This window comes from Diadema setosum, chromosome 4 (assembly GCF_964275005.1).
Source record: "Diadema setosum chromosome 4, eeDiaSeto1, whole genome shotgun sequence".
Classification (NCBI taxonomy): Eukaryota; Metazoa; Echinodermata; class Echinoidea; order Diadematoida; family Diadematidae; genus Diadema; species Diadema setosum.
The window spans coordinates 36128908-36156807 of record NC_092688.1 but is presented as its reverse complement, the minus strand read 5'-3'; the positions used below and the strand labels follow the sequence as shown (position 1 = coordinate 36156807).

At 37.5% G+C, this 27900-nt stretch overlaps 1 protein-coding gene across 1 annotated transcript; it reads right to left on the bottom strand.

Annotated features, from left to right (window-relative positions):
• Positions 1-24938: 24938 nt before the first annotated feature.
• On the bottom strand, positions 24939-25934 carry LOC140227826 (galanin receptor type 1-like). Its single transcript, XM_072308219.1, has one exon. It carries the CDS (start codon positions 25932-25934, stop codon positions 24939-24941), a length of 996 nt encoding a protein of 331 aa, XP_072164320.1.
• Positions 25935-27900: the final 1966 nt, after the last annotated feature.

The window sequence follows — 27900 nt, the reverse complement described above, 5'->3', positions numbered from 1 at the left end:
AACATAGCGGAATGTTAGAGTTCCCATTGTAATGCTTTGAACCCAAACATGTGCTTGCATGCATTTAGAGTTGCCACTCAATCTATGCAAGACATCCCTGCTGACACCGACAGATAGTTAAAGATAGATAAGAGCTCCAGTCTACACTTTCCCTCTCTCTTTTCCCCTCCTCTAAGCAGTGCTAATCATTACTCATACTCTTTCTCGTGTCATACTCAGTAATCACTGCTTGCAATTTATTTCGGGTAGGCCTAGATCTAGTCACTTGCTAACAGTGGCAGTGAATACTGACCATCCCGCTGACAGCATAAACAGGTATTTAATATTTACTCCTGCTGATCCTGAATATCTGAATGCAAGAGTACGTACTGAGTACTCCTAACACAGTGTCTCAGATCAGAGTAACGTTTAACGTCCATGGAGTAGTAGATACAAGATATTTAGGTAGAATAACAAAATAAGGGGTTCTAGCTACAGCAAATTTACACAGCATGCAGTATTTATGTGCGTGCTACACGCCAGGTAACATCAAACCCTACGTGTGGGCCCACGCTATTTGCCATCGTAATCTAGTAATCGTGTGATTAAGCTGCAAAGAAGAAAACATTAAAATGTCGTCTACAAACGGCAACAAAATGTGAGTATATGAAATGACAGCTTGACATTTTCGAATACCGGCTAGCTATCTCAGCTACTTACCAGATTATCCACGCGACGGTCCTTAAGTAGAAAGCGTGTCACTTCTGAGCGGACAACGACTTTGAATATGACCTTCTCTCACCCGTCGACCTTCTAAAATTGATTGATGTCGTGGTACAATCCGCGATCGCGCATGTTTTGCAGCTTTCCCAGGTACGTTTCGGTACCTCGATTTTCCATTGCATGTACTGTCGCCACTGTGTGGCTATGGCTGCCAGTAAAAGAATGTTCAGAGGGTGTCTTTTTTTAGGGTACCGGGTGGTGATGGGGTTGGGTTGAGATGGGCAAGGCGCCCATGTCATCATCTCTCTCGGTGGGTCACGGGGTATACCCCGTTCCAACTAGGTGGTCCTATTTCGTGGATTGCACGATTGGTGGTCATCACAACATAGTGTTGTGCTACTCACATCCTCCGCTGTCCTTCTACTTCTACTTCTACTATTTTTTCCCCCTGGATTTTAATGATAACTTTCAACAAATTCTCCTTTTTTCACAGTTTGCATGGCATATTTTTCAACATTACAGGAGCAACAATTCTCGACAATAGTCGACGACAGTAGGAACCCCCCCCCCCAAAAAAAAAAGAAAAAAAAAAGCATGGTCCATTTATATTAAACAATAGACCTACAACATGATTGTGTAAACCTCAGTACAATTCGGAATTATCGAATCCCCTATACAACAAAAAAGGGGATGAAAAAAACAAACAAAAAAGATGAAAAAAAGTAAATCACTAGAAACAAACGAGCGAACAAACATTTTAAGATAAAAAAAAATGGAGCTCACCTATACCACTATACTGCTATACTATACTGCTACTATACTGCTAACTTCATTTTTTTTTTCCCAGTATTCTTTTAGCAGGGTAGCCCTTTCAGTCAGTTAACTGTTCTACCAAGTGGCCCTGCTCACTTTGTGTACAGATAAAAATGTCATGACCATGAAAACACATTACACATCATAACGACAGAAACTAGTGTGGCAAAATGTAACATGAAAAATGGTCTTCCTCAAATGGTACCGTTTGCTTCGTTTATGAAAATTCGCTGTTAATTTTGTCTTTATTGATTTTGTTCTTTATTTGCCTGTTTTTTGTTTCTTTTTGGATTTGAGGCCGTCGAAAAGATTTCCTTTGTATATTGACTTGATCGAATCACCTAATCAAACTCTCATGATTGTTTTTTTTTTTTTATCTACGAATTCATAAAGAAACACGTAGGTGAAATCATACCTATATAGCCGCTTAGAGGTGCAGATAGATAAATACATATATAATCATAAAAAGATAGAAAGATAAATAAATAGATATATAATCATAAATAAATAGATAGATAGATAGATAGATAGATAGATAGATAGATAGATAGATAGATAGCTACCGACGTGTTGGCTCAGTAAGTAGAGCGGCTGCCTCACAATCGGGAGGTCGTGGGTTCGAACCCCGGCCGCGTCATACCAAAAGACGTTAAAAGATGGGAGTTGCTGCTGCCTTGTTTGCCGTTCAACAGTTGAAAAGATTAGAGCAACGTCGATCTGGCGCTGCTCAGTGGTTGCCGGGCCCACGATCAATTGGGCAAAAAGAATTTCAATTTTCGGACAATAAAATTTGAAGTTTATATCCAAAACAATTATTAGATAGATGGCTATATAGATAAATAATAGATAGATAAATAGATATAAAGAAGATAATTACAGAGACAGATGTTAAGTAGATAGCAATACATACATACATACATACATACATACATACATACATACATACATACATACATACATAGATTATGAATACTCGTCAAATGAAATTGATTTTATATGCTTTGTTCTGGCATTATTGGCTATGTCATAACATTAAATAAAACCACACCTGTCATGAACCCGTTTGGATATTTTTCTGTCTTAAAATCCTCATCTTTTGCGATATGGATGCGGCAAGTTTGACATGCTTGTGGCGCATAAAAATATATGTATTCACACACACACACACAAAAAAAAAATATGTGAGAAATCAAGCTTTACGTGGTGGCAATGTGCACGGCTACAGTAAACACGCGGAAGACATGAACTTGTGCAAGTCACAATAGACGTTGTTTTTGTAATTCATCTCCCACATTTTTTTCTCTTTCTTGTTTCCTGTATCTATAATTTTATTTCTTGCCAGAGCCACACTATATCATACTCTTACTTTGCTCTTGACCCCATTCCTTCCAATTCTATCAACTCCCAAATGGTATGGGATACTTCAGTGAGAGTATACGATTCTATCACTGCGATTGTATACGTCACTCACTAAAGACTAAACACAGCGGCGGAAAGAATAGCAACGTGAGATATTCAAATCAATTTGTAAATTACGAAATTATACGTACAGAGTTTTACTTAAATAATTCGCAAGATGGCTTTGCAGAGTTCAGGGATTCACGTATTATGGGGAATGGGAATATGATGCGATGCACAAAATGGGCCTGATGCAGATCTGTCATTAATCAAACCCATTTAAGGGATTTGAGGTGACATGTCAAAGCCAAATGCAGAGAGGGTTTGTTTGAATAAAATATATCAGAGGATAAATCCCCTATATATAGAGTGAGTGTGACGTTAACGACATGGCGGCGTTGCCAGGACCTACAAAAGACTCATGTACATTATGTACATTTTATTGTATTCATGTGCGTATTTCTTTTCTCTTGTCTTTGTACCAGCTGTATTCACAAGTTAAAAAAAACAACAACAACCTTGAATTAAGCATTGCAACTAAAATGGATTTGCGATGTATTTCGCGCTCGCTCAATAAAGATCACGTTCGTAGCCCTCGCTTGCAAAAAAGAAAAAGAAAAAAAGAATCAAATAAAATAAAAAATTCTAGAGTCTCAAAATGGCATATGTTAACTTACTTCTGAGCTCCTTTGTCCGATTCAGTTACAGGCTCAAAGTGCGGCATTTGTTTAAACAAACGAATACAAACAAAGGTAAAAAGCTTTATTCTCAGGCACATGTATTAGAAATAAAATGCCCTTGTCCTCTCGGCACCAGTAATGTGACAGTGACATTAATATTTTCAGCTTCAGAAAAGATGCCTTCGATACGATATTGATTTCATTAAGAGGATATACTTGCCACACTTAGGCTTTGATTGGGGCTTTTTCCTATAATGTGGGTTGATGACTTCGTGGTTGCTCTTAATGTGTCCACCAGTACAAGTATTCATGTTTTTAATGTATGCCATATTCAAGTAAAGTTCTATAAACTAAACCTACTTTCTGTTTTTATTTTCTTTACAAATGCTTTCTGTTTTCAGTGGTTGGCGTTCAGGTATTTGTATCACAAATAATTTGGTTTTCCCGGTCAATTTCATACTTTTGCCATTCAAATTCATTAATGTGCATTCAAATTCACACAGCGCGAGCAAGCGAAAATATTCGGGCATTCAAATTCAGAATCCGAGCGATCAATTTCATTTATGGGTATTCTATTTCGTTTTCGTCAAATCAAATTCACGATTGGGCGTTCAATTTCCAAATGCGAACATCGACTTTCCTGCAGTGCATTCAAATTCACGCGATAGTTATGTGATAGTCCCGATGAGCTTGTTTGGAGCGTTCAATTTCACTTTTAGGCGATCAAGTTCCTACTTCGTGCAATCAATCTACAACGAGGAAATGGAGTAGACTTTTTCAGAAAGGAAAAAGGGCTAACACAACCAATGAAGGCTTGCATATAGTGTAATTATGATTGTTTACAGGTTCTACATTGTTCGCTGTTCATGTATTCTTTGTCTTTCATCTCAATAAATTTCAAATTCTAAGGTCCAATCAGCAATGCATCCAAACAACACAACGACAATCATTTAATCATATTTCTTGATGATACAGGGATATATATAGGGATATATGTGCCTGTATATTCATTTTCGATAAGCGCGAGTTCAAAATCGTCAATGAACAGGTGGACCTCTACTGCAAAATAAATAATCATCATAAATCCCAATATATTCAAAGCCAAACGAAAAACACACGCATACATGGCCCCAAACTAACTGAATTCAGGACTTCTTTTAAACTGAATGCAGCTACTTTGAACATGGTTGCCTATTCACGAATTTGAATGACCGACGAGATTCCGTCGCCAGCTTGACGTGAATTTGAATGCTCATTGATGAAATGCGTGCTTCTCTCTTAAATTTGAACGCTCCGATAGTGAATTTGAATGCTCCGATAGGGAATCTGAATGTTCCGTTAGTGAATTTGAATGCTCCGACAGTGAATTTGAATGCTCGGATAGTGAATTCGAATGACCAGATTTTGAATTTGATTGCTGATTCAGTGCTGCGAGCGTGGAATGCGTGAAATCGAATGCTTGGAATAGGATCTTGAATGACAAAAAGTATATGAAATTGATCGGGAAAACCTATATTTTTTATTAGTGAGCTAAACTCCTGTGATACATAGCATTCGTGCAAAGCGAGTGCCAGTCCATGGTTAAGATGAACCAAGCTAAAAACAACAACAACATCAATATAAACAATAACAACAACAACGACAACAACGATCGAACACTGAAAGCGTTATTAAGATAAGACATGTTTATCAGGACTAAGGACATTTGGGGGCTCTTATATTCGAAAAACATCAGTATACATTGATCGTAATAACACGAAAATATTTGACTATAAAGGAGACGATTTCACTGTATCGCTTTTTTTTTTGTCATTACATTTACATAAAAATTTCAGTTAATTTACTTTTCTCTTGAAATAATCATTGTTTCTCAAGTTTTATAATTATGTGTGCACAACTATTCAACCTAATTTTCTCTTCCAATGGAGTGATAATGAAAAAAAAAAATGTTATCTTTAAAATTTCGTATCAAATTATTAGATAGAGTTGCGTAAGTCCTGAAGTCGGTTATGTCGACTTCAAAGGGAGTGGTAAAGTACGTAGTTGCTAGATTAACAAAACAAGATTTGTCTATGTTCTTGGAAGCAATGGGAGAGTCGCAGCAAGGCGATGGTATCATCGCTTTACCTAATTTGCATACGTTATTTCAACCAATGAAATTACTTTCAGCAAACACGTGAAAGTTTAAAATGCCACAATTTTATTCATTACTGCCTTCTGCTTCTACTGTTTGTTTGATCCAATTTCAATCTAAATATTGATTTCTACATTGAGAGGGATCACACCGTATGGATCTCTAGATGTTTTTTTTTTTAATTTTTCTGTTAAAGTTTTCATAATCCACTTGATTCCTTCATAGAAACTCCAGATTCTTTGAAGCGAAATGTAGAACCGATCTTCCCTCTTCCCGACGCATATACACAAACTGTTCCATTAATGTATTCTCGGAAAATATAACGAGCCAAGTCTACTACCGTGCAACGTGAAGTTAAGGACACGTGCGTAAATCATGTCAAGCAAAATAATAGGAACGTAATAGTTAAGTTTCAGGCTAGCATAAATAGAGAATGTTTCAATCGTTCATGGATGGTTAAAACTTACAGTTTCTACACACACACACACACACACACACACACACACACACACACACAAAATATATGTAAGCCGTGTAAAATTCTATCATGTCTATTGCTTTTTTCATTTCAGGTTCATATTGCTTAAATTTCTGCCACTCCGCCCGTTCGTTTTACTCCATCTATTTAAAGCAACTTCAACTTTGCGCGATATCATACACTCATATCATTTTATCATATCATATCATATCATATCTTAAGGTGTTAATTACCTCATGAGTATTTCGATTAATTTCGATTGATTTTTTTTTTCCTTTGTAATGGGAAGCGAAAGATAACGTTAAAAACTTAAGAAGGCATACCCTTGGTACTGTGTCTATTTACTTGTTACATAACAAGAAATATGCTTGAAGTTATGATTAAATATATTCTGCAATTTTGTATTATTTTCTTTGTCTTTTAGGGCTTTAATCGCTAATGTCTGAAATCAACGAGTATGGAATTAATTCGTTTTGCGTTTTAACTCTGCATGTACGACTTTTTTGCGTGTGTATGCGTGTCTGTGCGTGTGTGATGTGTGTATGCGTGTGTGGTGTGTGTGCATGTTTTGATAATAAGAAACACACCGAAGACTAATTGTTTGAATGTTCCCTCGCAAAACAATCGTTAAATCAAATCAGCTGATTACGAGAACTCTTCAACGGCAATAACACTGCAGTAGAGAAACGCAGATTATTCTAAGCATAACTTTATGATAGGATTCGTCAAAATTGTTGATCTCATTCAATTAGGGATCGTATAGTTTTGGTTGAGACCTAATTTCAGGTTTCTAACATTTTTTTGGGGAGATAATGAGAAACCTCTTATGAAATATGAAAGAGAATGTTATTCCATGAGGAAATCAACGTTTATCAATTTGATGAAAATTGGTTTTGAAATGGCTGAGATATCCAAAACAAATAAAGTGTGGGACCCTACTTTTATTACGATCGCTTTGTTTTACTTTGTTTTGGATATTTCAGTCATTCCAAACCCGATTTTTATCAAATAAACTTTGAATTCCTCTTAAAATGGAATGCTTTGTACTATTTCATAAGTGTTTTCTTGGTATCTCGCTTAAAGTTAAAAGCCCAATTCTCATCTCCACCAAAACTGCACCATCCCTTTACGCTTGCTTGACAATTTCACTACTTTAAAGAAAGTGAAGTCTGTTATTCAAAGAAGTTCAAAGACGTACAAAAGTTTCCCTTTGAAAGTTGTGCATTTGTTATTGGATGGTAATATACGTCTTTTTATAGAATTCAGATCAGCGGCATAATTATACTCACCTTCTGGTGCAGATAATCTCAATTGTTTGATTTTGGTGTCATCCTAGACTATTAAGATTGCTATAAGCGTGACATTGTTCTCAAAAGTTCATTTTATCATTTCCAAATGGAACTCAAATCTTTGTCGAAACGAGAGGTAACCCTCGCAGACGAACGTTCCGATGATTGCAATTAATCATTAAGTATCATTTTCAATAACAAAGTCGCTGCCAAAGTCCTACAAACTATCCAGATATTTGGTAGATTAAAAGCTCTATCACCCAAATATGTGCTCCTGATCTATACTTTTTTTTTTTGGTAATCGCGAGAAAGAAAACCAAATAAAGATAGTAAAGAAATAAAAAGGGACTTACAGTATCAAAGACTTCTAGAAATCGAATTCGAAATCTCAGGTCTCTGAGAATTTTCAATATTTTAATATGAAGCTAAAGATAAAGCTAATGCATTGTGTGTATCGAATTAGATGCGCTGAATCAAAGTCCTGACATGCCTGAGGTACATGTAATACACATAAATGATTTCAGAAGTAACAGTAAAAGTCAGCTCAGTAGTATACAATTTGATAACACTCACACATCGGCTGAAAAGTAGTGATTAACTCTAGTAAAATCACACCATCTCACAGAAAATAGAGAATGAAATGAAAGAAAGAAATCTCGACGTTTGCTCTACACTGCTTTTTTGTTGTTTTTGTTAATTTCAAGTTCCCACGAAAGTGCCAGCAGACACAATAAGTCATAAACAAGAATCATTCTTAAAGCAGTCTTGTACGCATTCACGCTTATAATACTGATTCGGGGAGATTCCACTACTCCAGCAAAGATTGTAGGGGAAAATGGCAACCATCATCTATACTAACAAGTTCGTCCAAGTGTCCTGTGTATTTCAGCAAAACCGTTTTAATTGCCTTGTCCTTTCGTTGTCTTATCATATCTTTGACATGTTTGTTTCAAAGTGACTTTTACTAGTACTTCACACACAATTTTACGCAAGGCCCGCGACAAGTTTTTATTATAGGTTGTAAAACTGCTTGTTCGGGACCTTCGCGTATAAATAAAGGCTGTATCTAAGGACAAAGAAATAGGGAAGCAGGCAAATTGGGGGGGGGGGGGGTGTAATACCATTAACAAGCATTTTACTTTTTGAAAGAAAAAAAAATTAACCAACAAAGAAATAATCACAGGCCAAGGGGGCACAATCAGAGAAGGCCGTGATTTGACAGTATAATAATCGAGATATTCGTCTAATTAAGCACTCTGTATTATCACGGACATTTACTGGCTCTGAAGGATCACTAATTTTGTTTCACAGTGTTTTCAGTTCGCAAGGTTAGAATAATCATGTAGTCGGCACGGAATTACGACACTTGGGGAACCTTCGAAGGAAGACGATTTTGCTAACGGGTTCCAGCCGCATCGCTTTCAATCGTAAGTTGTTAGGACACCTGCAGGCAAATTGTACAAAATTATAATCCTGGTGACCCATTTATGGCTGTACGTCGTTTGGTGAATATAACAGTACGCAAAATACATGTACTTTCGGCACGTATTTACGGTTTTACGGATGATGACGAAAACAAAATACAACATCACCAAAAAAAAAAAAAGGGGGGGGGTAGGAGACAGCTACTGACATTCTATCATCCAGTTTCGTAATATTCCTTTTACACACATTATAACATAGAATGGAGAATGACTCCAGAACGTTAACTGCCATTTGGCAGTAAAGGAAATGTAAACTGGGTGTTTGCAGGGTGTTTAACCCGGTGGAGTGGTCCCACCTCACATCCAACTGGACCCCATGGAAGACCAGTTTAACGTAGCTGAATGTGGGCTATCCAGTCATCTTCTCAGATGGAAATGAACAAACAAACAAACAAACAAACTATAATTTTCACTCCTTTCCTTGATCTGTGTTTCTCTTTGCCTTCTTTTTCCATGGCGAAGGCCTGTGAAAGTCCCATGACAACAACAACAACAACAACAACAACAACAACAACAACAACAACAACGCTTTTAATATGTATCATCTTGACCGTGAGAAAAAAAAACAATAAAAAGATAATAGGATTGCGTATCGTTTGATAGTCATAATATTATTTCCTTTCAAGATAACTTTATGTGGTCTGACCAAATTTCACATCAATTCTATAACAGTTATGCATATTTCCATATCAATCTATGATAACAAGTTCACATAAACTAAAGACACTCAACAAAATAATTTACATATCAAAACTAATATATTGCAGTTGAACAAAAATAGATATGTGTCTGACAGTGATATTTTGCTGATATATTTACCACTGGCTCTTGTCTTCCCTCGTAGGTAGGTGATGACCATTTTTTTTTTATAAGCTTTTGATATAAATGTCTTCAGCGAATTTATTTGTTTGTACAAATAAATTGATTGATAACGAAATAAACATAAACGGTCAGATAGAAATAAGGAATAAAATGAAATAATGAGATTGCGAATTATAATAAAACATAAATTTGTAAAGACGGATGATAAACTGCAAAATAATTACAGATCTCACAAAGTAAAGCAAATAAATGTATCAGGAGATCAGAATGATAAACCTGATCAAATTACAGCCGAGAAAGGAATTAAAAAAAAAAAAAAAAAAAAAAACACCAAAAACCTATAAGGCTGCTAAAACAACCCTCCCCCCCCCCCCCCCACCCCATCACCGGCACTGAATTTCGACAAAATTAATAGGTCACGAGAGAATGTCCCGGGAGAATGTATGCAAACACACATGGCAAAAGCGAAGATATACAGATAATCACCCGAAGAGAGGGCAGCACCATGCGACAAATTCAAACCAATAGGGATTTAATTATCAAATCTGCCGCCCACAAAGGTTTTCCCATAGTTTTTTTTTTTTTTTTTTAATCCAATCTATAGAAGAATTACCTTGTCGGAGGCCATAATATGCAGTAACTGTTGTGCTCCCCAACGTATACATCAGATGAACCTCACTGACAAACGTGTCGAACAAGTCAAAGCAATGACTAAGTAAAGATCTATGGACATATCTGATGGCGTCAAATCACTTTTAGTACCCAACAACTCTGTGTGCCGGAACATACAAATATATACATTTTTTTTTTTTTGCCTAATATAAAGAGTGATGTCAATTATTCCGAATGTTCGTTCATCCGGAAATGAAATAAGGTTCGTAACTAGGGTGATGTTTGCTATTCCGGAAGTTTGTTAATCCGGAAATGAAATAAGTAAGGTTCGTAACAATCTAGAGTAATGTTTGTTGTTCTGGAGGTTTGTTAATCCAAAAAAAAAAAAAAAAAAAAAAAAAAAGGGTCCGTTATCCCAAAATTCGTTAATCCGAAAACAAGAGTAGGTTCGTTGATCCGAAAATTAAAAGAAGGTGTATACTTGCTAACCTTCAGAATAACGAACCTCATTTCATTTTCAGATTAACGAACCTTTGAATAACGATTTAACCTTATTTCATTTTCAGATTATCGAACCTTCGGAATAACGAACGTATATGCTGTAAGCAAAAAGCATAAAGCAGGCATCCCCGGACGTTCGACTATATCAGGCTGTTCTTGCCCCATCCGTACTGTTTATAGATCTCAATATATTTCTGGACACTATGCTTCGACTGCTAGTCATTATAGAGGAGAACACCATCTTATGATCGAGATACGTTTAATGTATCACATATTTCTTGTGCCACATCGAACGAATCAACAGAAAGGGACTGATCTCAGGCCCTCAATTCATATCAGGGGTAGAAAACTACACACCACCTCATACAAGAAGTCCACGGGGAGTCACGCCTGTCCCTGTATAATGCTTGAGTCTTGCCAACCTTCACATACCTTCAAACGTATAGTTGAACGTTAAGCATTCGTAAAATCTGTTCAGAAGAGGCAAGCACCTCGCAGAAAATAACATAACGAGAAAAAAAAGATATTTAACCCATCGACGTTATAATGAGCAGATGTACAGAAGGATGTCGAAAAAGTATAAACCGCATCTCGCGAAGAACTTAAAAAAAACAACTTAACTTACAGAGGATGCCTTTGAATTGGTCTGTTGCATCCTAATCTAAAAACAAACACACAAACAAACAAACCAAAAAGAACTTTCTCATGTTATGCGTATGCACCTCCCAATCTTGCACAAATCGGAGGACAATATGAAACAAAATAAAGTAATCCCCGAGGCCCTGATCGTATCCATCCGCCGCAGCAGGTCTGCAGAAGACCATGTCTGTTTCTGAGGCGGATACATAGAGTGAAAATTCACCACAGTCCGATATAGCGAATGTAATGCAAAACAACAACAACAACAACAACAACAACAACAACAACAACAACAACAACAACAACGACAAATGCTTCATCTGTCCACTGATGGAAATCACAAAATAAATTCACCACTGGCGAGGAATTACCGATACCGCATTCTACATAACAACTGCAAATCAAGATATAGATATCTATACTTTTGCCTGATGCCAAGAGCAATGTAATTGCAATGGCTATATGCCACCAAGCTCTCTCTCTCTCTCTCTCTGTATATATATATATATATATATATATATATATATATATATATATATATATATATATATATATATATATATATATATATATATATATATATTTCCATTACTATCTTTTCCTTTGGTTTCAGTTTGATGTCACTATTCTACTTTGTGCGATGCATTCAAGCAGCGGGCGGGCAAGGTGTGATTGTACATACATCCCAGCAATTTAAAACAGTAATGAAAAATCACGTGTATTCACGGCATGGCCTTTCGAGGAACGGAAACATCCTTGACAAAGTTTTGCTTTTGCTTTTGTTTTAGTTTGTTTTCCGTTTGTTTGTTTGTTAATCGCGATCTTATTGAGTCACGTGCGCTGTGAACACGTGCTCTATAATTTGCATCAGCTCTGAGGGTACTTCGCATTATCCTCGAGTTTGTGCCATCTTATACCATGTCACTAAAACATAGGACATTTTGATGGTCACAGTAGGCTAGATAATTATGCACTTTCGTCTTCTCTCACGCCCTCCTCACGTCACGTCACGAGACAACACCGTGAAACTCAGGGCAAAGAAACAACAGATAATTGCATAGGCCTTCATTCCAGACTTTCAACGCCGCGCCACATTACGGCGCCACTCACAAGACACCGCACTACTTCAAAGCGTCGGAATACACGTTTCACGTTGAGAATGCTGCAAGCTCCAGCTGTTAGCATGACGAACTGAGAATGGCAAAAATAAAAAAAATAAAAAAACTAAAAAAGTATAAAAAAAACCCTAGACCTACCCCATGAAGGTCAATAGAAATGTCTTTCATAATTTTGCTCTCTTACGTCAAGAAATTTGAAGAAAAAGGACAAATGACAGGAAGGAAGGGGGATCCACACGATGTTTTTAGATTTTTCTCCCAAGCGCAAGAAGACGTGGACATTATACATAGCAAAGCGCAAATATTTACGGGGACTGCTATTCAAAACGAAGCTTGTTCATGGTGGTTATTAATGTTTGGTTGAAGGCATATGACTATACAGGCAGCCAATGTGATATACAATGACTTCTATTCCGAGAGAGAAAAAGGGGGGGGGGGTGTGAAGAGAGCGTGGAGAATAGAGCAAGAGAAGAAAGCGGGAGAGGGGGGGGGGCAAGAAAAAGGAGTGCTTTCTGTGACTCCTAGGGATTTACATTTATATTGGTAGGTTGAAACAGCAGACTGATAGACTGATAGACGCCAGCTTTGCTAGCCATCATCCGTCATCTAACACACATCGCTGATTCTCTTAGTGCAGACTCGAACATTGTCGAATGAGCATTATATAAAGTCGTCCAAACACGCAGTAAAGAAAAAAAAAAAAGAGGAGGCAGTGTTTTGCGTACTTTTCATTGTTTTTATTTGGTGCATTTCATTTTCACATAGTATAGGTTTTTCCATTCATTTTCAATCTTTTTTCATTCAATTTCACAGATTTTTACTTCAATTTCGTCGCGGGATGTCGGAAATAGGCCAATCTTACTCTCAAATTCGTCCTTCGTCGTTCATTTTCAAATAAAGTCCATTCAATTTAGTCATTTGGCATACATTTTCGTCATTTACACTTAAAATTCGTCAGTCTCACTCGCAACACTCAATACAGCAGGATCGATTTCGTCTTTTGTCAATCATTTTCGTTAAATTTTCATTCATATTCGTCTCATATCTCTACCCGGTGTGATTTCCCAGTCATTCATGTATTTTTTCTGTAACCGTTCAGATTTTACATTCAGGAGTTAACATACACACAAGTGTCCCCCCCCCCCACACACACACACAGAACCACAGATACAGACACACACACAAGCAATCCGAGTACACACTGATACAAACAGACGTACCGTCTCGCTCACGAAAACATCTGGCTGATTTAAATGGAAAATTTATGAAATTGAGTGACGATTTTGAATGCTACGTCTTCGAAAATGTTTGACGAAAAACGAATTACAATGACAATTGACGAAATTGAAGTTAGGATTTGCGTTCCATGTGCTTCTCGGGAGGAAAATGAATAATAAATCTTTGAAATTGAATGACAAAAGTGCTAAAATGGATGGGAAAAATTATTACACTACACAGAATTTCGAAATGTGTTATGATATGAGATCGTTTCATTTGCAGATTGCATAAATGATGATAAATGTCGAAATGTATAATTTGAACTCATCCAAATGATAATATTATAATATAATAGTCAATAATGTGTGATTCCACAAAGTAATGGTTTTCTGCACGAACTCTTGCGAATTCTCGATGGCAATGGAAGAAAACGGGCACTAAAGCAAAATGTGAATTTGGAGATCGTCCTATTGTGTCTCAGAAATGTTTGGTTCCTTTTCATCATCTGAAGACGCGTATTTTCCCAAAAATGCTACTGAAAACCTGTTCATTAACACAATGCAAATATATATGTATATATATAATATTATATATATATATATATATATATACATATATATATATATATACATATATATATATATGTGTATATATATATATATATATATATATATATATATATATACAAATATATTTATACAATCTGTCGATTTTCCCCTCCTTTATTCGAAAACTTTTTCATCAGGCTTTCTGTGCAAATCAGCAAGGAGGTTCGGAAACAGAAAAAACCAGTAGAATTTGCTAGGAAAACTGAAATATATCACAACATTCAACTTCACAATCATAGATCATACTGCTCACCACGCTGGATTAATGTATTTAAAACTTTTGTGCAAGACATCTCAAGTTGGCTGAAACATTCACAAGAAATTCAACGTCGAAATGACTACTGGAGAACAAAAAAAAAAAATAATCCTACTTAACTTGTAGAAATTGCAACTACGACGCAACACCTTGAAAGCTACTTCTATGTTGATGTGGGAACTTCTGTTATTCTGAATAACTAATCAAGTATGCGTAATTACGTCCATTGCGTTATGAATAATGTGTAACAGAAAACGGATAAGGGACCAAGGCATCGACCTTCAGTTTTGAAAGAACTAAAAGAAATTCTCTGAAAAATCTGCGGCATCCACGGCTTCTTGGGTTTCATACTCGATGACAGGAAATGATCGGATAAGCACCTCGAAGTGCGAATGACCGAAAGCGTGAGTGACCGAGGCTTGATGCGGCTCGCTACGCACATCGCGCTTGATGACGGGCGACGCGTGGGATGGCGAGACTGCGATCGACTTAATTCAGACGGTCGAACTGGGTACGTCCTGCACCACGAGCTGGTCTCTGTTTACAGGGCATCTCGATGAGATCATGTTGTGTCTTGGACATCGAAAGAGAGAAAGAAAGAAATGAAAGGCACAAGGTTAGCTATGATATTTAGTTCAGTTCAGTTCAGTTCAGCTCAGTTCAAATTTATTCGATGTTTCCACTTTCTCGATGAAATTTGAAAATGATTGACCGTAATACAACAAGTATATAAGAATACAACCATGTCCTTTGATCGAAGAGTTAAACAAACATACTGAACACAAATGTATATGGTCATATCATAATATGAACTTAAGGTGTCACAAGGAAATAACAGAAATATGATTGGAGCCTCTAAAAGCTATAACGCTTATAAAACTGTATAAGTTCCCAAATTCATAGGTGTCGAATTATACGGAGAACGGATATGACCAACTAAAATTAGTACGAGTATATGCTTATAAGTGAAGCTGAATCCTGACGATGTGCATAATATATCCACACTGTCTATTCAATCAATCAAGTCAATCAATTTAATTCAATTCAGTTCAATCCAATTCAATTCAATTCAATTCAATTCAATTCAATTCAATTCAATTCAATTCAAATGCAAACTTTCTTCTTTTGTGACTCGTTCGGGCCACTATATAAAATCTTTGAATTTTAAATTTTGGTGGCCTGAAATGAAAGGAAATATGAAAACAGATCGGGCAACCAAAAGATAGTCTTTTCGGAAGTTTGGTGGCTAGCCATTATTATTTTTTTATTCATTTATTTATTTATTTATCTATTTATTTATTTATTTATTTATTCATTCATTTATTCATTTATTTATTTATTTATTTATTTATTTATTTATTCATTTATTTATTTATTTATTTATTTATTTATTTATTTATTTATTTATTTATTTATTTATTTATTTATTTTTGTGTGGCCCCGATCCACTGGGACATCGCTAAATGTTAGATTTTAAAGCAAGACTTCATCATACATCTTATGGTATCATACACTCTAAGAAAAAAAGGTTCTCAAATGGTTCTCGTCGGCTCCAAAATGGTTCTCATCAGATGGTTCTCGCAAAATGGTTCCGATGAGCACCTATAAATGGTTCCCAAATCGAAATGGTTCCGTTCGTCACCATTTGCTAGTATGCGACCCAGTCCCCGAGTGTTATTTGTTGTACTCCTGCAGGTCAAACAATATCTCTAGGTCCACTTTCATTTTCCCTTGCTGTATATTAATGAATGCCAGATGTAAGAATCACCAAAACTGTGGTATTGGTACAAAAATATTGTATGTGTTTCTACTGCTGTGATAATAAAAAGTACATATTGTTTTTATCGTAGACTAATGACTTCTCTTGGCTGCGTGCCAACCAAAGAGATTATAATCTCTTTGGTGCCAACTGACAGCTGCCACCATCCAATTTTAGCGCTCGATCAGGGGGGCATTTCATGAAGGAACTTGTCGGATAAAATGTCTGACAAGTCAATTATATCCGACAAGTTCAGAGAAATCAGCCAATCAGACTAAAGAATTTCTCACAACTTGTCGGATATAATTGACTTGTCAGATATTTAATCCGACAAGTTCCTTCATGAAATGCCCCCCAGATATGCGCACGCGTAAACGTACACATAACTGCACTGTAGGACTATGTAACCGCGGCGGCACGCGCCGCGGCTATGTGTAGCCCTGTGCCTGCGCCTTGCCTGCGCCTATGCAATTCAAACCTACCACCGCATAGCGGCAGTGTGAATGCAATACCCATGCATGCATAGCAGCAGACGGCTAGTGTAGACACTTTTACACATAACTCTAAGCTCTACACATAAACACATCACACCCATAACGAACGGCACCCGGTAACGTTAGACATTAATTTTGACAAAGTGGACAGGAAACGTGTCACTGTCAATTCCATTTTCGCCATGGCAGTCATCACAATTTAGGAGAAGAGGTAAGATTTTTAGTTTTAATGTGGTTTTATCTCATTTTTAGATGACCCGACATTCGTTGGTACAAAATCAAGTTAGAATATTACGTGTTGGATTCATCACTCAGACTCAGTTTTCGTTTTCAGTCAGTGATTAACCTTTAACGGTTAGCTAAATCCTAATGTTAGATCTAATTTCATCGAAGCTGCTATCTTGTGTAATGTTTACCAGGTACAGTAGATCCAGATCTAACAATAACATGTTAGGCCTGACACTTTACAATTAGAAATTTGGCATAGCAATGGCTCATGGGCTAGCCCGAACAGACGCCGTGCGGGCCGGAGCATGGCTGTCACGTTTTTACAGCGACTGGGCCGGGCTAAGTTACTTAGCTAGGTATGCATGTAACGTTTAGACATTTCTATGCCTATTAAAAATAGAGTCTATTAACTCTGAAACATAGCCCAAACGCCGAACGCAAAGATAACTGTGTACAAGGAGCGCCCCGGGGTAAGGTCTATACCGTCTACATGCAATAAGGGAATTTGTTCTATAACTAATACTGTGTCAGTGTTAACGTTAGAGCCAATGGAGGTCTGTCTACAGCCCAGTAACAATAGGCCTAACTGTTAGGTCAAAATCTCTTCAGTATGTTTTCAGGCTTGTTCTAAGTGAGGAGTCGCGTCATGTAATGCTATGTTCTGTTTATCAAATTATAGCAATGACATTGTTTTATTAACGCGGTGAAGGTCTATTGTATCTTTCAATTCATATATCAGGGAAGTGGACACACCAACATGCACAGAAACCAGGGAACAAGTAACTCTGGCCGGGACGATGAAGCAGTACGTACGTGTTTGGGTCGCTGGTGCGGTTAGGGAAAAAGGTAGACTCTACATTGATCAGAGAGACAGCCCGTGACAGACCGTTGACAACATTGGCCAGAACCGTAGGCTTAACACTAGCCAAGAATGAGCTGGGCGGCCACAAGAATTCATCAATCAGAATAAGAGCCCGGGATAGCCCATTTGCAGCATCAGCCAGAACCCTGGGCTAGTCGAGAATGAGCTGTGTGGCTAAGACGATACATCGACCAGAATGACAGCCTGTGATAGCCCGTTGACAGCATCAAACAGAACCGATGGGCTAGTCAAGAATGAGCTGGGTGACCAAAAGAATACATCGATCAGAATGACAATTTTAGCCCGATAGCCCGTTGACAGCATCGACCAGAAACCTACGCTAGCCAAGAATGAGCTGAGTCAAAGAAAAAACACTGATGCTGCCAGAGAAAACCTTTGAGAAATATGTAGATAGGGTAGGTAAGTCCGTTTGCATTGACTTATAGGCCCGCATTCACGAAGGTGGTCTAAATTTAAACCATGGTTTATTTATATTTCTTCTGCGTAGATATGATTGACAGATTGCATACGCTATAAACAGGCATCCAGTAAAAAAAACAAAAAACGTGCATTGATGCGCGCATGTATTGGTACGCCTATTTAACGCTTATTTTAGACCATGGTCTAAATTTGTACCATGGTCTAAGTTTAAACCACCTTCGTGAATTCGGGCCATAGTGTATTTTATAGCTGCTCTTTCAGAATCTGCCGTCAACCAAATATTCATGTCAGGCGACTTTTTGTTGGTTTGTGTGATGGAGGGTCACATATGTTTTGTTATGATCCCAATACAGTATTTGCAACTTACAATGTACCAGTGATAATGTTTCACTATAATTTGCATTTAACATCTTTGAATCAACTGTATTGGGGGGGGGGGGGGTTGACGTAATGAGATCAGACCAGATGCCAATCTGAGAAGTGGAGTCATTCATAGTTCTAAACTTTAAAAGCACAAACGGAAAATGCTCTTTATACTTCTCCAGTCATTGTGTGGTCGATTTCTGCTCACTTTTAAAGTTTGCACCTAGACTGGCAAAACTTATTGCATTTATACCCACGCAGGAATTACGTATTGTGTAGAGAATTGAAGATTATGTAATTTATTTCAAAGCACTGATGCACCTCTTGTCACCAGTTTATATTGCTTTTGCAGAAATACAAAATGTACATGTAGGTGGTGGTGGTGTTTAAAAGACTGTTGGCAAATTTGGTGAACAAAATGACAAAAATGCTAACAACATATTATTGTCATAGCCAGGTTATAGGACAGCAAATTCAAACCTCAGCTTTAGGCCTGCATTATAGTATACTCTAATGAATTTGTTGCTCTGCTTTAAAAAAAAAGTGTAAATGAAGAGTTTGTTCGCAAAAACCGATAAGTCCATATTTGCCAAATGGAGATATTTGCGATTAAAGGTCAAGAACAATAAAGAGAACAATAAGAAAATTGTTGCTTCTTTTGACCATAACTTCAAAAATGTACCTTTATATGTAGTAACCAATATATAATTTAAAAGGTATTATTTTGTACTTTATGACAGAGACCGTACTTCAAAATCTTCAAAAATGGACTTATCGGTTTTTGCTATCAAACTCTTCAAATTTTTATCGATTCCCAATGTTATATATTTTAGATCATGGTTGAGGAATTTTGTTCATTCATGCCTGTGAAACTGTGTGGGTGTGTTATCCTAGCTCTTTTCCCCTTGGGATTCTTATTATCCTTCTCATCATAAAACAATGTGTTCTTTTCTTTTCTTTTCTTTTTTGTGTGTGTGTTTTCGTAGAACATGCTGTAAATTGTCAGAAGTCATGATTAACCTGAATTGATACTCTTCTTGTATTTGCAGTTGTATAGATGTGTCTATGTGCTTTCAAATTGCAGAACAACAACAAAAAATGTCACTCGTATACAAACAAAGATAAGTTAATTCAAGTACTCGACGTTATGAGTGTGAAGTGAAGTGAAGTGAAGAAGTGTAAAGCTTATCCTACCCCAAATATCATTCCAGCAATATAATGTGTGTTTTCTGTGACAATACCAAAGGTCCTGTTTAATGGAATTGTTTTCCTGCCCTTTGTAGTTGCTTTTAGGACAAATACGTTAAAAGAAAAAAAAAAACAACACTGAACAAACTAGCAAATATGTGGAAAAAGTTCCTCATACTGCTTAAGCAGGTAATGTACTTGACCTCTGCCTATCTTAAAGGGACTGCACAGTACTGGTTGAGGTGGGGATTCATGTTTTGAACATTCCTAAGTGAGATAATGAGAAACCTTTTATGAAATATGAAAGAGCATGTAATTTTAAGAAGGATTCAACGTTTATTTGATGAAAATTGGTTTTCAAATGGCCGAGATATCCAAAAAAGTGATAATAATAAAAGGCGACAGGCCACGCCTTTTATTAGGATCTCTTTGTTTCACCTTACTTTTGGATATCTCAGCCATTTCAAAACCGATTTTCATCAAGTAAACTTTTGATACCCCTTAGAATTGCATGCTCTTTGACATCTCATAGAGTGGTTTCTGAATATCTCGCAAAACGTTAAAAGCTAAATCCTCAACTCGACCAGAACTGTACACACCCTTTAAGACTTACACAGTTATACTGTATCTCATCCATGCAGGAATTATTTCACAGAGAAATAGAAATTTTGTTATGTACATGTATTTCAAAAGCCTGATGCACCTCTTGCTATTTCATATCATCTGTACAGAGATGTGTGATGCTGTTTCAAGAACTGCTCGGTACACAATTGACAAATATTGTGGAAAAAAGATAGTGAACAAATAAAAATATTTTGTTAAGAATATTTGACAGATTATAACATGACAAATACAAACCTCACCTTTAGATTGTAAAAGTGAAGGTGAATAAATACATTTCTGCGAATTTGTGAAAGCAAATTTCTATGGTTTTCAGTTATTGAGTAATGTTTCATGAAAAAATATTGGTGAATGTCATGTACATGTATTCATGCTTGTGAAACTGTGTGTGCATGGGTGTGTTATCCTTGCTCTTTTTTTTCCAGTGTCAATGATAATGTATGATATGCTGATGTATTGCTCATATACATGTTTTGAACGTATGTTTGATGAGATGAAATTCAGATGAATTCATTTCATTTCAAATGAGTTTGTGATGCACATTTTCAATGCAGATAGGTAATGTACCTTTAAGAATGGTGCCAGTGAAGCACTTTACCAGCACTGCATGTGAAACACACCAATACTAGTACTACATTCTAAGAAAAAAAAAAGGTTCTTTTGAGCACCATTAAATGGTTCTCAGCACTGTCACAATAGCGACACCTTTTTTGGAGCTTGTGAGAACCTTTTTTAAATGGTGCCTGTCAGCACCTTTTAACATTGGTGCCCATTAGAACCTTTTCCAACGAAATGGTTCCCATGAGCACCTTTTGAAAAGAGTCAAAAAGGTGCCCATCTTTAGTCAAAAAGGTGCCCATGGGCACCTTTTAAATGGTACTCACGAGCACCATTTCATCGGAAAAAGGTTCTAATGGGCACCTTTTGCAAAAGGTGCCGACAAGCACCATTTAGAAAAGGTTCTCACGAGCACCTAAAAGGGTGTCGCTATTGTGACAGTGCTGAGAACCATTTAATGGTGCTCAAAAGAACCTTTTTTTCTAAGAGTGTAGGGGAACCCCCCCCCCTCCCGAAAATAAGTTAACACACACACACACACACACACACTCCACACATGTAACGACAACTGGCAAACATGCGTGATGCACACATCAATTCAACAGAGAGGCATTATGGGAGAGAGATAGGGAGAGAGAGAAAGAGAAGAGCAACGAAAAGATAGTCATAAGGCGCGGTTAGACTGACAAAAGATCGAGAAGATAGGTTCGCGATGTGATCTCGACGTTTTTGCCAGTGTGACCGCAAACTTCCCGCGAAACTTCCCGCGAAACTTCTCGCGAAACTTCGCACTCCAACTAGGGATATTTTCCTCACCCCCTCCAATCTTCTCGATCTGTTTGCGGGCGTTGCTTAAAAGTGCGAGGCCATTGTCATGTACAGATGTGCATTGTTACGTTCGGAACTGCGAACCATATCTCGTTTCCGGATTAGTATATCGCACCTTCGTTCGAAATTACGAACTTTTGTTGTCATTTTCGAATTCACAAACCTTCGGAAAAACTAACCTTCTGAAAAGTGATTTGAAACCGTCACATATACTGTCTCACTATTTCTTGAGACTATTAAGAGGAAATTTTCAAATCAAGAACTTCAGTATATTTGCAATCCCTTAATTCCCATTGCAATGACACTTTTATCGTTTTGTTTGTTTGAAATGCCCCTCCCCGTATAAAATTCGGTGTGAGTGTAGAAAAGAATTATAACAGATTCCCTTTTTTAACCGGAAATGGAATTATTTTGCCCAGATTTTGGAGGTTAAAAAGATAATAATAGTAATTTCTGACAACGTATCCAGTGCTCTTGGAATGACCCAACACTTAAGAAAATGTAAACTCTGTAATGCCTCCCGCGCGTCTTTGCCTGTTCAATTTGTACCCGGCCCTCAATTATTTGGACTCTTTGCTTTGTTGTTGTTGTTGTTTGTGTGTGTTTTTTATTACTTTATTGTGGAAAAACTTTTTTTTATCACTTTATTCTGGAAAAACGAATAAACTCGAACTTGAACTTGAACTTAACAGGAATACATTCTGGAAATTTCAGTCCGTGCAACGCTCCTTCATGATTATGGAAAAAGGAAAAAAAATGATTATGCTGCGTAACTCTCATTACCTCACTAATAGTTGTAATTTCAAGAATCTTTGAAGATGCATTATATATACATAACATGGAACCAGGCAAGCCTCTCCCCAGTATGTTTTTTGTTCACGTCATTTCACCTATTTAAAACATATAAGTCCACAAAGACATATCTCTGTGCACGGTTAGTTCTTGTGTCTCTTTATCAACATTTAACAATTCTGCACTTGTGTTTTGCAAGACAGAGTAAAAATGAAAATAAAATTCGTTCATGACAGATATTTGATACTAATTATTTTTTGTTTTCGTTGCAGAATTTCAAAATCTTCTAGATAGACATAATATATTTCACGCTACTTCTGAAAATTTGACTGGCCTATTATTTGTAAATTCGTTTCATATTTTGGTGCTGGATTCAAGAATTGAACCTCTTCCATCTAATCTTTCTTTCCTCCAAGTTTTGAAGTGAATGAAGAGAGATGCCAATTCAATGATCGCGAGGGTATTTTCTTTTACAAGATGTGATAGGTCAAAAAACTGTAAAGAATACTAGCATAAAGCAAGCTTTTCTAAACAGAAATACGATGTGCTCGAGTCAAATAAAATCATTATGACTCATGTAGACTCATACATACTACAGTGCACTCCATGATTGCAGTTAAAACGAAATGCCCCTTGGGGGCGGGCAGTTTTCATTCCTTGTGTTGGAATTTCATTATAACCGAATACAGCATGATAAAAACACAAAAACCATGTGTATACACATATGTATATTGAATGTTGGTTACGCTGAAAAGGTAATGCTTACTGCGATGGTATCTCAGTAATTTTGTTAATTTTGCATTTTAAAAGAGAACATAAAATTGTTTGTAATTTCATGTTTAGTTTGAAAACACATGTATGAAAAGTGATGGAGGATTTGGTTACAATGTTTGTTTGGTTTTTTTCCGAAGATTCGTCATTCCAAAGGTTCGCTTCTCCGAAGATTCGTTATTCCGAAGGTTCGCTAATCTGTTGATGGAAAAAAAAAATGTTCGTTATTCCGAAAGTTCGTATTTCCGTAAGTGCAATAAGGTTCGTTATTCCGATTGAAGATTCGTTAAGCCGAAAATGAAAAAAAAGTTCGTTTTTCTTAAAACGATATATATAAGGTTTTTAATTCATCAGGACTGTTTGTATATATATTCATATTTCGTCCACTTTCGGATTGACGGACCTTATTCCATTTTTTTGATCAACTAACCTTTGGAATAACGAAGATCACTATCATTTTCGGATTAACAAACCTTCGTAAATAACGAACCTAATTTCATTTTCGGATTAATAAGCCTTCGTAAATAACCAACCTGATTTCATTTTCGGATTGACGAACCTTACAGGAATAACGACAGAAACATTCTTAATAAGGAAGCCTATTTCCTTTCCGATGATCATAAGGTGTACGGAATTTGTGTGTTTCGGAATAATTAACCTTCGGAGTATAATAACGAATCTTATTTCCTTTCAGATTAGCGCATGACATAATTTCTCCTCGGAAAGGATGTGTGACACGAGCAGCGAACGCAGATCAATTTTTATTTGAACACACCGAAATAAGAAGCGTTTGCTTATGTAAAGACGCTGTATGAATATTTGTTATGCTATATGTAATGTCGTATACCGATCCGCATTTCGTTGTAACGGAGCACATTTCTTTCATTTTCTTTCTTAATAGCTCTCGGAAATGACATCGTTATAATGAAAACATCGCCTTAATTGTGTACGTTGTAAGAGAAGTTAACACCATATATTTTCATGATGATTGTTTTGGGACCTGAATTTTTACTTCGGTGCAAAGAAATTTCGTTACAACCGTATGTGTTCTTTTTTAACGGGGGAGCGCACTATACAACCAAAGCGCATATCTGATGAAGTCGGGTACAATGACGTAAAATGAGTGATAACGCCAGAAGATGCTTGCGAGAATGCACCGAAGAATTTCGCCTGCGAGAGCAGACACAAATCATACTGCAACGCCACTTACACTGCTAAGAGCTATAAATGAAACGAGTTGTTTTTATCAAAGAGAAAGCTTGTATCACAGGATTTGACTACTTACGTGTTCGTTGACCAAGGTTTGTCAGTTGATTCATCCCCCATCCCTTTCCTCGAGTTTCCGCGGAATACTTTTCCGAGAGCCTTTTTAAACTTGTCGTACTTGAAGGTGTAGATGAAGGGATTCAGCACCATGTTACCGAACGCCAGACAGACGGCGGAGAGGTACTGCCAGCCGCTGAAGTCCACTTTTCCGCCGACACTGTAGTAGACGAAGATAGTCATATTTGGCGCCCAGCAGACGACGTACACGATGCAGATGATAAGGAGAGTCTTCAGCACGTTGTTCCGGGCTGCCGCCCTGTAGTTTGGGAGCACGTTGCGTAAACCCGCAGGGCCTGGCCTGCTTGGCTGGGAGCCCCCACCCTGACCCTGTTGCCGGGAAGGTTCGTCTTCTTCCACCGACACGGTGCTGATTCGTCCGTTCAGTACCATGTAGATGGAGACGTAAATGAAGACCATGATACCGACTGGAATGACAATTTGAGTGAAAAAGAGAAGCAACCCGAATGCCATTTTGGCCTCCTTGTTCGGCCAGTCTATGAGGCACACACTGCCATCCACCCGCTGCACCGCTGCCCAGAACAGCTGAAAGGCGTACCCTACTACCCACACCAAAATCGCCACCATCACAGCTCGACGCCGGCGGATGTGCCTGCGGTAGTAGATGGGGTGGACGATAGCGACGTAGCGTTCGAGAGTGAGCACGAGGAGGTTGGTGGTCGAGGCCTTGTGGGCGCCCCAGTAGATGTATCGTGACGACCAGATGGCGCAAAAAATGGCGGCCAGAGTGGCATCCGAGGGCAAGGGAATTACTGGAGTCAGGAAGCAGATACAGAGGAAAACAGACGACACGAAGTCAATCAGGGATTGGTTGAAGATGAACAGGTTGGTGATGTTTCGGAGCGAAGGGACGCGGTAGATGACGAAGAGGACCAGCCCATTGCCGAGCATTCCGACTGCCCCTATGAGCGAGTAGCTCACCCTCAGAATCATGCTCAGGTCCCGACCAGAGTAGGATACCACTGACGCCGTGCTGTTTACACTGAGGTCATCAGAATCCAACGTGAAAGAAGCGTTTCCTAAAGATTCCATTTCGAACTTAAAGGCCCTTCGTTTATTCTGATTATTATAAGACTGCAGTCTAGCAGTGCCACTTCTCTCGTCATCGAATATGAATTGTAATCATAAGTCGTGTAATTAGCTGCTGACATATCCCACATTATCATCGCTCAGTTCACCGAGACGTTGAAGACTGAAGTCAAACGATTGAGCAAACTTGCTTAAAAACACGTGTGGAAAGATTCACACCTTATTAACGCCACCAAGCATAACCAGGCGCAATTTTTTATGATATCGAGCGCGCGTTGCGAGTGTCGACCACTAACATTCAGCCGTTTCCAGTGTGTGCACACGAAGTTCACAGCCAAAAGATGATACACCTGCACACGACATTTCATCACAAAGGGAGGACTTGAGGCGATGACGAAAGCAACAATGATAATCCCTCACATGCGCGGAAAGTAACCATCCGGTGTTCTTGGCTATATTGTCGGCCAAAATAAAAACACCGCTTGTGACGGCATACCGCAAACCTTCCCTGGATGGTATACTAGGATGCGTCGAGTTCGCAAAAAAATACGGTGAAGGGCGCCAACAGTCATGAAAATGTTTTTAATGCGGGATGGTTAAAATCATTGGCGTGAATACAGATGACAAAGAGTAGATTGATTCATATTATAATATCCCCGCCCTCACCAGTGTTCAACACTAAACACAAAATGTGTAAGAATTCAAATCTTTGAAAAACATAATGTAATATTAATTTTCGTACTGAAAGCATAGAAATAGAAATTATTAATCGAACCTGTCATCAGAAGATGGCAGGTTCGAGTCCCGTGGTTCCCTTTATTCCGACATGTTTGTTAAATTACAGATGAGCAGTTGCAAGTTCATTTGTAGAGGGAGACTAGTGAAGAAAATTCGCACCTCTACTTTCGTACTGTTAGTGTAACGATGTGAATAATTACTACAATACCTTTCAGGTCACGACAGATTGGATTGTGTGTTGTGTTGTTGTGTTTTTTTTAAGATTTGTTTGTTTTGTTTTTTAAGGAGGCTGATATTGTTGGTATAACGCTGTTTAGGTGCACATACACCTCACGGGAAATTGCATTGATAGACATCATTGATATGAAATTATATACATATATATATAGGTGAGAGTAAGGATGAGACGATAGATGTAGCTGGAATCCTGATTTTTATTCTCGAGCTTTCGGGCCCTGCCCTTTATCAAGACTTAGGATTAAAGAAGTCGGGCAAAATAATGATGATGGATACAGAACATGATACAAATATTGTATATAAAAAACAATGATGATCAGGACAGTAATGAAAATAATGAAGATACTGATAGAGGCGGAATCAGCATATTTATATTATATATATATATATATACTATATATATATATATATATATATATATATATATATATATATATATGTATATATTATATCCAAATAGTTTACTCTATATCAAATTCTCAACGCCGACGGGGAAGGTATGAAATGGCCTCTCTCCCTGCAAAGTAAACAGAGAGATGGGAGAGTTCGTGAAGCGATGACATCATAATTATGTCTTCACGTAACTCTCACTTTATATTCAATTTCGTTCGTTGTATCATTATACACTCTATTTCCAGTACCACGCTAAAATTTAACACGCAGGCAGTATTATAACACTAATAACACGCATTCAGTGTTACAATGACACCGTATCTTTAATATCGTCATCTAACTTGCACATGTACAAATCAATTCGTCAACATTGCATTTTGTATTTTAAGCATCACATAAAACCTACCAAATGCATGAACATTCATTTTGAAGAGAAAGCTAAACAATTAGTATAACCTATGAGAGTCTATCTTAGTGTTTGAACAAAACAATTTTATTATCC